We start from the raw sequence: 17,257 nt of genomic DNA on the forward strand, positions 1-17,257 counted from the left end.
GAGTGGTTGCCATGGAAACTGGCTACAACTGATAGGTTTGAAACGTCATGATTGGTACGCACATTTGGTAATTGCACACACACACACACACACACACACACACACACTGCTAATTCATCATTATGCACAGCATCCAAGGTTGACGCATACAGAGTAAAACATCAGACACATGGAGAACACAGGAAGCCTGACACGACTACAAACTGCAGAAAACCACAGCATGAGCAGGGTACATGCATGAGAAGGTCAGAATGAAAGCGTTGTGTAAAAAAGGGACAGTAAAAGAAAGAAATGATCAGGTTTACCCTTTTCTATATATTAAAAAAAGCATAATTGTAAGCTGCACGAACAATGGACTTCAAAAAACATAATCACTTGCCTTGTGTTTAACCATTGGTAAATATGGATGCTGGCATTTGTTTTTCTGATGCTGTCCAGTCGCCAAGAGTTTGTCAAACCTGTTCACACTTAGGTGTTTATTTAAAGTGTGGACAGCTCTAGTCCAGACATGACTCATTCTGACTGTCAGCTTTCCTCTGCAACAAAAACATCATCTTCTATTAATGACCGCTTTCACCAAGATTCAAGATGTGAAAGATGGATCCATTTGGATTGTTAATTATCATTTTTAGAAATTGGTAATGTCATCTTGTAACTTGTAATAGTACTTTAATTTAAAAATATCGGCTCATGATTGAATTCATCATGTAATTCTTATTAAATCTGGTTTTAACTTCATCCCCAACAGTAACTTACCTTCAAAAGACAAGTAACAAGCAAGTTTTAAAGTTTCACACTTTGAGTTCTTGTACACAGTGAGACTGTGTTAGAGTTACAGGAAACTTTAAAAGATCACTTTATCTTTCATTCACTGGATCAAAAACTGTTTTAATATTTCATTATGAATGGTCCTATTTGTCATTCCCAGTGCCTTACTTTAAATCACTGGTTGTAATGTCAATTACTTCTGCTCCTCGAGCCAACACCATTACTTAATAACCGGTGACACAAATTAGTAAATCAAACATGTTGAATTTCACAAATTTATATTGCAGTTTGAGCCTGAAATAAGAAAATATGTCTTTGTAATAGACCAAAATATTACATCTAATACAAAAGCAGCAGTTTGAATTCACTAGTGCATAATCTAGAAAAATAATAAGCTATTATTGCCACTTATTGTTAAAATACTGTGAATAGCTAGAACTCTGTTGCATTCATCCACAGTACAGATAAAACCACAGGAGAAACTAAAGACAGTTTATTACAAAAAAAAGTACAGCAATGGCTCAGAAACTTCATAGAAAACGAGTCAAGGTTCAAGTTTAGATACACGTGTAATACGCGTCCCATTGGATGAACACAATATGTAGTTTAATGGCCGCTCTCTTCACTTATGAACAAGTTTGAAATTATTAGGCCAAAAGTGACAACACTATCAATCTTTCAAATTTCATTAATTCAGTTTCAAACGTTTTTTTTTCTTCTTCTTTTGTTAATGCTTTAAAATGTATCATCATTTACTTTCTGTGACGATGGATGAGGAGGGTTTAGGGTATAAAAGGAGAAAAGGACTCGAAAAGTTTCTGCCTCTTCCTATTTCTATTTGAACACATGGAATGATTTATTATGGAATTATATACCCTTGAATTGTTTTATTTTGTTTGTCCGAAATAAATACAAATATTTGTAGGCCCTGTCTCAGTTCAATTAATAGGAGAAACAACGAGGGGAACAAACATAAAGAGAACAAATGGAGCAAAGAACGTGATTAGGACAGACTTTCCTTCCCTGGGGTTTCCATAACATAATGTTAATATTTTCATTAAGAATCTTAAACAGAGGTATCCACATTATTCAAAAATTTTCTGTTTCATGTATATTTTATGTAATACATTTAATCTGTGTTCTGTTTGCTTGCATTCATTCAGAAGTCAAACAGGGTGAGAGGATGCAAATGAATAGAAGGTAGGCGTCGTCTTTCCAAATTTTGTCCCAATTTGTATTTCAAACAGTAAATAGGCTTGAAACTAAATCATTCAATGAATGAGCTCATATTAGGACTTCTTTTGCTTACATGTTTATTTAGGATGAATGCAGAAACACTGTATAGTGGATTGTAAACTAGTCCATTCTTCATTAGCATTCAGCTTATGAAAAACACAAAATGACAGGCGTCTGCAGGGCCAGAGGTCAACTGTGCTGTAAATGGGTTTAACAACAAGCCTCAGCCAGTGCTCAGCATCCAGCAGCATGCACACCCCCACATGAAGGCTGTTACTTTCCTGAGTGAGTGAATAGAGGGGATTTAATGGAAAAAGGGTCAAAGAAATGATTATTTTGAGACTGGAAGGCGGTACCGGAGTCTCAGTCACAGCCGAGAGCTATCAGGCCAATGTGCTGTGTGTTATAACACACACGATTGAGAGATGTGCTACTTAATGAACTCCTGATTGACTAACCTTATAGTTATAGTGACCTTCACGATGACTCCACCAGCTCAAAGACATACAGTTAGGAGGAGACACACTTCAATACAGACGTCGAACGCTTTCCAGCTGTGACGGCTCGTATTTTGTCCTTTCGGAGTAGAGACAGATGTTTACGGAGCCTGTCTGATCATCATCTACTATGGATATTTGTAGGTTGGAGAAGAAATATTTTTAGGTGAGATGGTAACAGTTTGGAAAGGTCACTAAATAGGAACTGTTATTAGCAGCCATTTTACAACACGTGAAGACGTCTGCTAAAAGCTGTAAAAACCATTAAGTAGCATTGGAAATGTGTTCAAAATAAATAAAATAAAAAGTCAACAAACAACAGCATGTACACAGATGACATTTAATATCAAAATTGTAAATCTGTTATTTAAAAACAGCTCAGATGTAAAAACAAGCATTTAAAATGAATATGAATGTTTTTCGTCTATTTCTATAATAAGATCACAATTACCAGCAAATTTCACAAAATAAGGATATTGTACACAGGAATATAACAAGTAAAATCAACAGGTTGTTTTAGTTTTCAAGCTTTTTCTTGACAAAGTAATATGTTTTCCTTCTTGACACATGCAAAGGACGGCAACTTCCTCGGGTCGTTAATGGGTTTCAAATTCAAGCTGTGAGAATTAAGAGGTAGCGAGGCGTCAAATTAACTGTAACGAATCACGGTTGATTAGAATCTCTTCTGCAGTTTCCATCACTTGTAAAAAAAACAATGTCCTTGTTGGGAACATATTTATGTGATGATGTGACGGGTTTGGTCCCTTTCTTCCAGTTGGTCTCAGTGTTCAGTAAATGTAAGGGAAGATCCTGTAAGGAACGCGCTGGCAGTAGGAGTCCCAGGCAAGTCCATATTTGGCTTTACACTGCCTCTCGTCACGATCTTCTCGGTGAATCAGCAAGATAGTGAAGTAAATGACATAAAAGTAGGGCAGGAGGTGTGAGAATCCTAAAGCGTGAAAAGCAAAAATTAGTTGTGTTTACATCAGTGATTGACAGGTAATCACAGAGTGAAACATTACTCTTTCAGACTGGACAATATTATTAAATGAGATGTAAGCCTCCTGCACACAAAGCTGTCTACAATCTCTTCAGAAAGTTTCAAACAAAGGCCTTGCCAAATAAACGCATAACGTTCAAAGTGCTGATTCATCTCAGTGGTCAATTTTTGAAGTTGCACTTCCTGTTTCAGCACAAGGTCCTTTTGTTTTCTTTCATAAAGGTATGACTGGCTCTCTTTTGAAAAAGCTTTTAGCTCTCTGCGACATGCTGTCAATTTTTTGTGGGAGTCTAGTCTCAGTTTGTGACTTTTACAGCAGAGAATTAGGCAGAAACTAATGCTCAACTCTCAGTTACAAAGGCAGCGACACGAGGGAGTCACATATAGTTGAATTCCAACGAGGAGCGTGTGTCAGCGGAACAAAGATCTGACAGTCCCTATTTTCCAAAGAGACTGTTCAACGAGGCATGAAACAGTTAGCAGACACACAAAGGGGAACTGTTATCACTGAATAAAGATGAGGAAGAAACCATGACAGTAGTAACTCATATGGACATTCCAATTAAATCTTACTCTCAGTCAGACTGGATACCCTCATGCTCACACACCCCTACATGTCTGTCTGTCAAGGGAAATTAAAAAAAATGCCTCAATTATGGGAGGGGCTCCTGGTGCAGCAAAGACACGCCCAGTCTAAACAATAAAGTCTCCAAAGAACAATCTATGCTATGCTATGCTATGCTATGCTATGCTATGCTATGCTATGCTACTTTATACCAACTATAACCTCTATATTCACAATTCTCTCAATCCACCCTAAGCAGAGATTGCAGAGTCCACAGGTGGTAGTTCTAATAGAAGGGCGGAGACAACAGCGCTTGTTTGCGACGCACAATGGTCCAATAAAGTCATAGAATCTTGTTCTCAACCCACAGAGGGCAGTCCTTCTTACATTTTACAACAAAATACATTAAATTAAAATACTTCAACTAAAATGTTGAGCGTTGGACCAGGATCAATCAACAGCACTACTTAATACCCAAATACATATGTTTTCAGCAGAAGAAAGGTGGTTTGGGGGTTTAGTTACTCTTTAACTCACTCAGTGCCATTGACATAATATTACGTCATTTCAAATCCAAACGCTCAGTGCCCAGTGATATTACGTCAATTATTTTTTTTCACAGAGGTTGCTAGGATACACTGTGACAGAGTTCTACTGTGAGATAAGGCTTCTCTGTTAATGTAGTGACCAACTGGTGCCCTAAAGGGGACAGCAGCACACCTTTAGATGTGAGATTAGTCACTGATGCTACCATTAGCTAAGTAGGGAGAAGCAGGGACGAGGGAGATTATGGCACTACGGAGTGATATTGTGAAGTATCCAACAGCTCACAGCACCACATGCTAACACAGAACATGTGTGGACCTCAGTGGATTATTGATAATGTCGCGATCGTAAGATAAAACCATCAAATAACCGGGCCAAACGGGTCATTTCTGCGTGTCGAGAGGAAGAGGAAGTTACGTCTGTGTGATTGATGGAAATACAAAATACTGTAAGCAAAACATTCAACTGTGAGCCAGACAGCATAATAATAATTTTGCCATCAAAAGCCATGTCTTAGTGTTGTTTTTTTTTCTTTTAGAAGGAAACCAATGTTCAGATGATATGGTTTTCAATAAAGCAAAAAAAAAAAAAAAAAAAAGAAATGCTTCAAAGTCACGGAGAGATTTTTTTTTTTTTTTTTTTAGAAAAAGCCTGTTTTGCTCTGAAACTGGTGATTTGTGTAAAACTTGCTCTATTCAACTGCTGATTACGGAAGAACAAAACAAGCTCCAAACAATTCTTTTTTTTGGTGAAAGTAGAGACTTTAATCTTTCAGAATCTGGTGTCGGATTTCAGATTCAGTACAAAATATTCTGTTGGTCTTTAAAAATCAGTCAAAATGGTCTTTGTCAGATATTGGCAGTTATCTGGATCAGTGATCTCTCTGAGCCTAGTTTTGTCCTGATTGAGCTGGAGAAAGTTTTCTGTCATCCAGGATTGATATCTATAATACAGTTAAAAAGAGCATCTATTGAAATGGTGTCATCAGGAGACAGAGATATGCAGCTGCGTATCATCAGCGCAACTGCAAAAGTTTACTCCATGCTTCCTGATGACATCACCAAGAGGGAGCGTATACAGATGAAATAAAACAAGGCCTAAAATTGATCCCTGGGGCACACCACATGATATTTCATGGACCATAGAGGAGAACATATCCAAGCTTACCATTAAATAGATGGTTGTATCCAATATATTGAGTGAAAGCAGGAATACCATACAAAATGATTTTGTGTTATAACTGTTTTGTATCATTTTCGTATTTAAATGGCCTTCTTTAACAACTGATTGGGCTGAATTAGTGGTTATACATCTGCCTCACAGCAAGAAGGTCCTGGGTTAATGTCTTGTGTGAGACTCACCACATGGCAGTGACCATGCCAGAGCCATGAAAAGGTCCCCGAGGTAATTGGGATGACGAACGAGACCCCACCATCCGGACACCAGCAGCCGCTTCCCTGTTGCTGTGGCGATGGTCTCCAGCTCTGTGAGGTGTTGGGGACATTGCAAAATGAGGCAAGTTTGACCGACTACATTTTTCTTCCAAGATAATATATTGGCTGTAAGACAACATTTAGGGAAGTGTCTAACTTGAAACACTTGGATGAGTAGGATCTCGTCTGAACTGGTTCTTCTGTGAGTTGGATCTTCTGAAGATGGTATATCCCACAACTAAGGGACAAACAGAAACAGTTAGTACTCATATTTAGTGATAGAAAGCAACATTTCTTGTCTTTTCAAAAAGGAAAATCACCTTTGAGTGCAACTATAGCCAAAGCTTGCAGTGAAGACAGAGTCTGTGGATGTTTAACCAGGTAGGCTGCCTGCAGGCTGTATGTGAATGGAACCCAGGCCAGGTCACCAAAGGCCAGCATGAAGCCAAAACCATCATGCACAATGTCCATAGTGGTCAGAATGGCCTCCTGTTACAACACAGAATAAGAAAACGCTCTTCTTGCTCTCTGCATATAAAAATTCCAAACGTGAGTCCCAGGAAACTTCAGACGCACCTCATTCCACAGAGCGTCCGCCACATAAAGCAGCTGGAAACTGACGACCAGTAACATGGCCAGTGAGGGAGATCCCTGCAGCTCAACCTCCTTCATCAGCATTCCCAGGTTTATCACAGCCTAGAAGAAACAAAATGGTTATGAATAGTGTTTGGCAACATTTTAAATTTGATAATGTAATGAAAAAGTCATGCTGTTTAAAACTTTATCTCTAACAGCCTCATTTTGCAGTAATGCACTAAATCTGTTAAAAGAATGGGTGTTTTTCCAACAGCTTGATTTTGCTCAAAGTGAAAACTACATTAAAAACATTGTTCCTGAAATGTCAAACTCAGTTTAACTCTGGGCAACATTCAACCCAGTTGGACATTGAATAGACCAATCAATCCAAACATTTTTAATCAAGGAAATATTGTTTCTATGTTAAATATTAATGCACAAACATCTGAAACATTACTATACACAGGGTTTTACTTTCATAATTCCTGTTTTCCAAGGATTTTTCACTTTGAAATGAGCTAACTTAGATGCTATGATGGGTCAAAAATAGACTGCAGGTCTTAATTTCAACATGTGTTAGTTATTTGGTGAATAACTACCGTACACAGCTTAGTTCCAGAAATATGTATCTGCATGCATTAAACCTTAAGAAAAGAAAATTAAACAGTCATTTACAAGTGGAAAACTAGGGCACAATAATAGTGGTTTTCTAGTTTTATGTGGCCCCTGAACTGAAATGAGTTTGACAGCCCTGGGTTCCAGAGACTCTGTTACATAATTTATCTAAAATAAATATTACTACCCCCATGCTGTCAATAAGTAACCAATTCTTTGCTATAGTTACGTCTTCAAAATAGAATTTAATCTTTAAAAAAAGAAAAAGAAAAAAAAACGTAATTAAGTCTTTTATCTTTTGGAGTAATAAAAATATAAAAATATGGTTTATAAAAAGGTAGTTTGGTGCTTCTGTGGTTTCAGCTAGAAGATCATGGCGGTGTTCCCAGTCTGTCTGATCTCTCTATCACTGTCAGGCCTTAAGAGAGAAAAGTTTCTAATTCTGTTTCAGTTGCTCAATTTAAAGCTGTCAGAGTATCAGTGGAGAGCAACATCTCCATCTGTTGTTGAGTGATTTAACATCCATCATCCAACCCTTCAGACAGCCACAATCCGCCAAGTCTACTGACAAAAAGATGCCTTAGTTTGTAGACATTATAAATATCAAAAGCTGTCTTTTTTAATTGCTGTATAAATTAGATATTGATACTAATAAATGACACATTAGTGTAACTCACCCAGCCAATGAGACCTGGTCTGAGCTCACAGAAATACTTCAAGTCAAAGAATCCAATGCGAGGGTTCAGCTCCCGACCGATAAAGAAGTCATACAGAGGGTTTCCTGAGACAACACACAGGAAAAAAAAACTATTTCAAAAAGAAACACAGATTATTTAGTTTTTTAAGGTTTCAACCATTCCCTACAGTATTTGTAATTCCAAAATACATATCTGTTATACCTCAACTTTACACAGTCTAAGTAACTCCTAGTTAAAACCTAAAAATAGTCAATAAAAGTGGTTCATTATATCTTTATTAAATCCATTAAATCCACTGTGGATTTTATTAGGACAAATGTCAGACACCAGCAGTGTATAATCTCTACACGCCCAATTTCAGACACTTCAATTAACATATGTATTTGGAATGTGGAGGGAATCTGGACGAACCAGGAAATAACCCCAACAAGCACGGGGAGAACATGCAAACTCCACACTAAACGGTTGCAGTAGGGCTTCCTGTCTGGACTCGACTCCAGGCTTTCTTGCTGTGTGTTACTGCCCTCAACAGGAAGATGTTTGTCCTTAAATAATAATTCTATTATATTATTGGGAACCTAAGGTGACTTTGCTGTTCTGGGTTTTTTTTTTATTATTATTGATCCAGTATGTCTTATATGTAAAAATTGGATGAAACATTATTTTACTTTGGCTCAGAGCAGCCCTACATACTGTATTTATGTATTAATCTTAAGTTAATTGATATGATATCATGTTGCTATTATTTCAAGGTACAAAACATATTTGGTCACAACAACAGTACTAAAGGAAGTTAAGAAATGCTAAGTATACCATCCCTGTATTAGAGGTATTCATCAAAGCATGGCTATTCATTTGTTTGAAAGCAATCATTCTGAATATTTGATCAAGGTCTTCACTTTCATTCTTTAGGTCATCATTCAGTGCAATACTCACATTATAGCGCTAACTTTCTGTATATGTTTTCTATTTATTTTATTTCTTTTGTGTTTGGATTTTACAAGCCAGATACAATGGCATTTATTTCATAATGTGCATTGAAGATGTTTGTAAATGAGAAATAATCTATTCATTTTAAATTCATTTTTACAATTTATTATAAATAGACCCTTTGTCCATCCAAAATCTCGGTTACATTATCTGTTCATACGACAATTTTCTACTTTACAATTATCTTTGGATTAAACCTGGCGTATGTTTAACATTCATTCCATTCTGTTTCTAATGCAAGCTTTATACATCAGTGAGATTATTCTCAAATCTACAAGTTCAGAACATTTCAGAGCCAGTAGAATCATAAATAATTTAGTTAGTTGTCACTAGTTGGCTTTGTTAATGCTCCTGATGCTTTCTTTTTTTTTTTTTATGAGCAAAAGAAAAATTGCTTTGTTATTGTTTTATATGTTTATATGTAAGTAATATATGGAACTATTAAAGAACAATAAAACATGAACATTTGTTTAATTCAACTTCTTTGGTTTTATGGGAGGAGCTTAAGTAGAGTTGTCGATTATGGCCAAACCAGTATGTGTTTTAAGTTTGGTTGTACAAAGAGGTGTACATACTCTGCACTGTGTAGTGTTATAAAGGGGTACTGTATATTTGCGTGTGCGATTCCGCTGGTTTAATTTAATATGGGACATGTGCATGATAAATTGATGAATAAAGTTTGCACCAATGTTTGCTGGACTTAAGCAAATGGATAATAAATGTCCTGGAGCATCCTCTGTCCTTAGACCCTCCTTCGGCAAGGAAAAACTCAAAAAACCCAGTGGGAAAATTAATTATACACAAACATGTCATGTACATCCAACATACTACCATAAAGAAGGGTTTTACAACACAGGCGCCCCTCTCCATTTATTTGTGTGTGTGAGTGTGTGCGTGTGTGTGTGACACGTGAGTTTGATAATGCTGGTTATAAACCATATAGCGCTCTGCTGGTGACAGCAAGAAAGAGAACTGCTAGTGTAATACAACAATACTCAAATGAAATGCTATTTGACTGGTGAATAAATCTACACTCACACATATAGGACAGATACCTCAGTATTGAATTATGCAAAAATGTCTTATCACCAGACCTCAACACCAGGTGTGCGTGCATGCGTGTGTTTGATATTATGGTTAGTGATGATTATTGTAGGTGTTAAGGTGCTGTTAAAACTTTTCCTGTTTTTGTTTGGGGGGGACACAGGGAAGATCTGTATTCTCCAGGGTCGGAGGCTGCTTCTCCTCCGGGGTACACGTCACACACTTTAAAGATGGTACCGTGTAGAAAAAACAGGCCGTTTTGCTGTTGTAGAGCTGCACTTTATTGACTGGCTGCATTATAACAATAATATAAGACTCACTACCTGTCCCGGTTGCCATGTGGACTCTACTCATAGGCACGCACGCGCATCTCTCCTCCGTGGGCTCACTCTCACACACACACACAAATGCGCATCAGCCGCGCGCATGCACTCATTCCGCACTGAGCTACCTGATCTAAAACACATTCAAGCTGGACACCTCTCTGGTAATTTGTATGCATGAGATATACATGGTGTGAATGTGTGAGACTTGAGAGCTTTGCTAGTATATCTTATGAGTGCAGCTCAGACGCCCCTCCCCCCTCTCCAGTCTAACCCGCGTTGATTGCAAAATAAAATGAAAATAAACATTTTGAAATGTAATCACCCTGGGGCCATGCGCAAGCTATTAAAAAAGTTTCAGGTCGATAAGCATTAAACTCATACTATTTCCACATCATCTATAATAACATTTAAATTTTACAATTTCGAAATATTATGTATTTAGTTGTGTTAACATTTAAAGATAATTTATTGACACTGAACCATCGTTTGTGCTGTTCCTGATTCTGTATCTTTGTAGTTTGTATATCAGAATTAATTACCGCTAGACAAATCAAGCGTATCTTTCAGCCTTCACAGCAGGGCATAAAATAGCTGCTATGGGTCAGTTTACATGAGCAGTGTTTTTTACCCTGATCAACAACATTCTCCACTGAACCATGATTCAGACCAAGCTAGCAGCAGGTTTGAACAGCATGAAGGAGGAAACTTTTCCTTCAAGCATCAACCTTTTATTCTCTCACCTGTGTTGCCCCCCACAGCGAGATCATGGGGAGGGGCCCAGAAGGAGCGGATGTAAAGGTAGAAAGAGAGGAGGAAGGACAGTGCTATTGCACTCGCTGCCAAAGGCAAAAACAGCTCAAACAGAGACTCCAGATGAGCTCCGAGCCTCAGGAACAGCATCAACAGCAGCGTACTGATGCACAGGCTGTGAAAACCTGAGGGACACAAACAAAGCTTCAGCTGAGGGATGAGAACATGATATAAGATGCTACAAAACATACACTGGGAAAAGTTAGTCCAAATGTTAATCGGTCATTAATGTTCACTTCAGCTCCAGGTGTGCAGAAGGTAAACACAGTGTGATACCAAAGCATTAGGAACACCCAAACAGCTCATGGAACACTTTGAATCACAATATTCTCAAAGGTTATTATGCATTTTTACCAAATGATGCCAAAAAAAACTTACATGCTACAGCTTTAAAAATCCTCACAACACATTCATATTGAAAGCCTTATAATATATAACCCACAAAAACATCAAGATCATTCACTCTATTAGAATTTATTGCTGCCATCTGGGTTGGGGTCAACTACATTTTTCAAATACAATTACGTATTAAATTATCCATGTTCAATTACAACTCAATTACGATTACATTGACAGGCATTTTTTCTAAATACAAATACAATTATAATTAAAATTATTATTTTTCCCCTGAAAGTCAATTACAATTATGTTCTCAATTACTAAAGTTCAATTACAATAATCACAATTACAGAGTTTTAAATAAATAAGCCCATAAAACTTAACATTCCTCTTGTGTCTTAAGTCAGCTGTAGAATACACAAAAAACATTATCTATCATCTAATTAGTTTCTCATCTCTTGGTTACCCTCTTAATATTCTTATCCATGAAAATATTGGTTTTAATATTTTTGTTGTGGGCGTTTGAGCCTTTATATGTCAGATACCCCTTGATTTAAATGTTTTTCATGATAAAATGATCCTCAAGAGAACTGACAGGTAGTGGCAAAACTTGATATGAAATATTATATTTTAATAATTGTTAACTACGTGTGTGTAAGCCACAGAACTATAACATGGTTCCCCAGTTTTATGTTCAATTAAATTATAATTTTTATAGGATGTTCATACAATTACAATTATTAGGTCAATTTTTTGAACTAGATTACGATTCAATTACGTTTACAACAGCAACATATTGTATGTTTTAAATTATGATTACAATTATAATTACATCATAATTGTAATTAATTAGCAACTAAGCAATTACAATTATAATTGACCCCAACTCTGGCTGCCACTATTTGCCATTGTATTCGTTACCATTTATTGGATATTTAAGGCGCTTCCCATCTCTGAGCACGATTCCTTCAGTCACCTGCAAATAAACACACTTGTTCTAAATCTGGACTAAACCATAATCACAGAAACACCAGCATTTACACTCTGAGGAGGATGTTGTACCTTTCCTACTGGCATTAAATAGAGGAGTGCATGCAGAGCCATCCATCCAAGCAGGAGCACAGGAGCCAGTGGGTCCCACAGCTCCTCCATGAAGGGAAGGGGAGGGGGCCACTGACACACGCTGGCATCAGGAGATCGACTCACACACACCAGAAAGAGCACCGTCAGCGGAAGAAAGACAGGGATGCATACGGCACCTGAGATACAGCAGCGGGAAAGTCAAATTAAAGTAGAAAACATCCTCAAAGACAAATGCAGTGTGAACTCATGTTAAAGAGAAAAACTATTTGCAATGCATCCAAACAATACTATTGACAAAAAGCCTTTGACGAGCAACATGGGTGTTCATTTTTAATTTTGTGATAGAAAGTCTGTGGAAACTTTGTCAAAATGCAACATAAATTTATTTAACAACTTGAGTTGACTGTCAATGAAGCTCAAGAATCACTGATGCACTGATGGACATTTTATCTCTAAGTGATGAAATAAATCAGTCCCGCAGTCCTCGAATTCTTCATAATAAACTTTAGCGGTCATCAGAGGTCGACTGGTCGTCTGGCATAACGGGCATCGTCCCGGTGATCCGTCAACCAGAAGTGGGCCCTTTCTGGTCTGCTACATTTTTTTTGACGAGTGAGTGGAGGCAGACATGGTAACAAGTGCCCAAAAATGGTCGAAAAGTGGCAAAAAATGGTACGAAAAAAGTGTCAAGTAAGTACAATGGGCAAAAGCAGTCAAGAGTGGACAAATATAGAGGAACCAGGTGGTGTGTAAAGTCAAAGGGCAGCATAAATGGGCAAAAAGTGGTTAAAAATAGTAAAAAAAAATGTGGCAAACAATATTGAAAAAGGCCAAACATGTGGAACAAAAAGAGGCCAAATGTAGGGGGAAAAAGTTTATAGTTTTAGGATTGTTATCTTTTATGTTTTTATTATTTTTTATGTTTTATAGTTTTAGGATTGTTATCTTTTATGTTTTTATTATTTTTTATGTTTTATAGTTTTAGGATTGTTATCTTTTATGCTGTTTTATAGTTTCATTTTATAGTTTTAGGATTGTTATCTTTTATGTTGTTCTTACAGTTTTAGGATAACTATCCCAGTGTAGCCCCCAGTGGAGCCCTCAGCACTGGGGGCTGTGATGCTGTCTCGTGGCCCTCAGTGTTGGTGAATAGCTTTTGCTGTTTTGCTTTGATGGGGGCTCTGTCTCAGCGCCTTGTGCCCACGGTCTTTGTCCTGCTCCTGGTGCAGACGACTCCTTGTGATGTCTCCTTACCTAGATCCTCTGTACATAGCCATGTGCCATTGTCCTTATTTAAACTTGTGTGTCTGTGTGTGGTGGACGAGGTTTGTACGGGGTGGGTGTATTTTGAACAACTGGTATGTAAAGCACTTTGAGCTGCATCTCTTTGCATGAAAAGCACTTTTTATAAATAAACATTGATTGATTGATTATTGGAATTTATAGCTTATTAGGTTAGTAGGCAAAAAAATTCAAGAAAGGACAAAAATTAGATATAAAGAGACATAAAGAGCCACATGTTGAGCATCACTGACTTTCAGTGACATGCCGTCAGGGTAGGCAAGGTAGGCAGTGCCTACCCAAGGGTGAATTGATATTTTGATTATTTGTTTTAATTATAATATAATTATATAAATTATTTATTTTTCCATTTCCAATACCCTACAGTACCTATAAGTTTGAAAGTGTCCGCATTTTGTGCGTTTCATAGCCCAAATTACTAAACAGCGCTATTTCCTGGAACAGCTGCAGTCTTTTTTTTTTTTGTCTCAAGGCAGATGGAGGCCACGCCCCCTCCCAAAGGCACTTTGTTCCTCTGCCTCCGTTCCCATTACGTGTTTTTACGTGTTTGCGCATGCGCAGTCAGTTCCCCAAGATGACAACCATTTACGTCCAAAGGCAGCGTAGAGAGCTGCCTTTGGACGTAACCGCGCTATGCTAAATGCTATACGTAAGTTCACCTTACATTAGTGAATAGATGCCATGTGACCGCTGCTGCTACGTTCTCTAGCTAGTGGGCGGGATAACACTACAGGCAGGATGACAGAGCTAGAGATGACAGAGAAACTTTTTTTTGAGGAAAAACGACAGCTTTTAAAAGATGAGACCAACACCTGAGTTACCAGAGCTTCAGCAAAGGTAAGGTCAGAAAATGTTTTTCACAGTGAACGGTACAAAAGGAAGGATTGGCTTTGTGGATGCTCCTCACTGAGGCAGTTTTGAGTTGTTGTCATTTTCTCCATGTTTCTGTGTTTCCAACAGAAACATAAATTGCTTTATACAAATAACATTGATTTGAATTGAATTAACACTTGTCAGCAGAAACATATGAAATTGTCATTGGTGGTCTCGATTTGGAACGTGCCTACCCAACCCTAGTGGTCACGGCACGTCACTGCTGACTTAATAATGGCTTCTACATGGTGTCTGGACAGAAAATGTCTAGGCTGAATTTTTGTTCCGGTCCACCCCTTGTTGTCATTAACAACAACAAAAAATGCACTTATGTCTTTGGTCTATTTGTCTTTACTAAGTTCCTCTACATGTTGAAAGCACATACATATTGTGTTATTTTTTGTGAACTAATTCAAAGGTAAACACACCCACTGAAAGCAGAAAGTCTGCAGTCAAAGCTCATCCCACAATGTTTAACCTGGTATATATCATGGCAGTGTAATGCAAGATTGATTACAATGACAAACAACTTAGAAGTCTGTGACATTCTATAATTGAGCTTGAATGAATAGTTTATAGAGTTTGAAGCTGTTGCTTTTCTTCACATGAATGCCCCTGTAAGGAATTTTACTTTGCAAAAGCATGCCAAAACTAGTTTAAAAAAATATATCGCAATGATACGAATGGTTTCACCATTCACAAAATTATGTTGTGTATCTGCAGTGGCAACACATCATAACTCACCCAGAGTCCCTCCAAACTCGCTCTCTGTGTCATCGGACAGTTTTTGTTTGAAGGCTCGACTGTTGGGTGTCATTTTTTGGGGTCCCTGTGAACAAAACATTAAACATTTAGATCAGTCTGTCAATCACAGCAGACAGAAAATAAAAACTAAATCAGGTGAACAACAGGATTAATGAAAGATGTTGAAACATGTATGTTTGTAACTGATTCTGCTTATGGTTCTAACCTCCCCTAATAATATTTGTGGTGATGAGCCAGTAATGTCATGTCATGGGCAAAGACCATCTGGTCTTGATTTGTGTGAAGAGATGGAGCGTGCCCATTACATTGGATTCAGCAGAATGACCCAAGTATGTGAGATTTTTTTATATTAAAAAAAAAAAAAAAAAAAAGCATGCAATGCAACTTAAGGTACTTAGGTGGATGTGTATAGAGTTTAATGTTACTTTTGGTTCCAGATGCCACAGAACAAAACATCTACACAACAGCTTAAACTAAAGACGTGAGCAAATAAACCTGCAAAAAGGGTTTGTGTGGAGCTTCACTGTAACACATCCACTTTATTCATTAAAGCTATGTAACACCATTATTTCTATTAGTAATTAAATGGAGTGACCTGTTACTTACAATTAATTAAAATCTGCTACTGTCTTTGGAGTAAAATTATAGGATGAATTATCCAATAAAATAAAGTGGTGTTCTTTTTTGAGATTTACAAAAGCTACAATACTAAAAACTACAAAGAAATTGACATTGAATTTTATTCATTCTAGAATAATTCAGTGTTTTGGGTTTGTTTTTATTGTTCTTTGATTTTCCACACAAATAAACAAAACAAACTCAATGAAAATATCATCCAGATAAAGTAGTTATATGAAAATAATAGATCAGAAATGGCATTTGAATGTATTCATTTTGGAGTAATTCAGAGTGGGATCAGTTTTTGGTTTGTATTGTTCTTCCCTTTTGTAGCATTTCTATTTTAGGAGACCAACATATTTAGAATGAGCACAGATTGATGGTAAAGTTATGGTTATTATTGGCTACATTACAGTAATGTTTCCTTTAAAAACGGTTTTAGGAAAACCGGCGAGATCATTAAAATCAGTATCTCAACACAACATTAACGCAAATAAATGAAAAAAGCAATGTCTAATTTGTGATTTGGAAAAAACAAAAAAAACAAACCTTATGCTTAATAATAATAATTTCCAATGATTTTCATACGTAACGTCCAGGGCAAAGTCTCCTGTTACACTATCATCACAAAGTATGAGATAAACTACTATGAGCCTCTTCACACACTGACTTTACAAAAACCCGTGAAATAAGACACAGAAAACACAAGTTGGACTTTTAAACATCATAGAGAGGCGTTAGAGGGTCTTACCGGTGTGTTGTCTGTAGCACTGAACGAGACACGGTCACTACCGGACACCTCCGGTCCACACATGACCACGCCCCTTAAAGTGTTACCAAAGTGAGGAGTGAGGCTTCAGCCAATCAGAGAGCTCAAAGGTCATCATAAGAGGGTGGGGACTATAAGCCTCAGCCAATAGGAATGGCCTCTCGGATAGCGACAGCTTACATGTGGCGATAACGTGCACGAACTCAAGATAATCAGTTTATTTATTAGATTGATGCCATTCATAAGTAATAACTTGCAGACACATCAAACAGTTAACAAAGATGGAGGTCCTGCTATTGTAAATGCACAGATTTCTGTCAAACACTTCCAATCTTTAATATCTCACTTATTTGAGTACTAAATATTTCTTTAGTTTTTTTATGTAATTTAATGAATTATTTAAA

The 17,257-nt window shown here is 37.2% G+C and overlaps 1 protein-coding gene across 1 annotated transcript; it reads right to left on the reverse strand.

The window, feature by feature from the left end:
• Positions 1 to 2,827: 2,827 nt before the first annotated feature.
• tm7sf2 (transmembrane 7 superfamily member 2) lies at positions 2,828 to 17,240 on the reverse strand. Its single transcript, XM_028467514.1, has 11 exons — positions 16,836 to 17,240; positions 15,446 to 15,530; positions 12,506 to 12,702; positions 12,365 to 12,419; positions 11,035 to 11,229; positions 7,914 to 8,017; positions 6,622 to 6,741; positions 6,366 to 6,534; positions 6,203 to 6,283; positions 5,974 to 6,096; positions 2,828 to 3,450 (listed from the first exon to the last, which is right to left on the reverse strand). The coding sequence occupies exons 1-11, from the start codon at positions 16,896 to 16,898 to the stop codon at positions 3,290 to 3,292; spliced, it is 1,353 nt and encodes a 450-aa protein (XP_028323315.1). The 5' UTR covers positions 16,899 to 17,240; the 3' UTR covers positions 2,828 to 3,289.
• Positions 17,241 to 17,257: the final 17 nt, after the last annotated feature.

This window comes from Gouania willdenowi, chromosome 14 (genome assembly GCF_900634775.1).
Source record: "Gouania willdenowi chromosome 14, fGouWil2.1, whole genome shotgun sequence".
Taxonomy (NCBI): Eukaryota; Metazoa; Chordata; class Actinopteri; order Blenniiformes; family Gobiesocidae; genus Gouania; species Gouania willdenowi.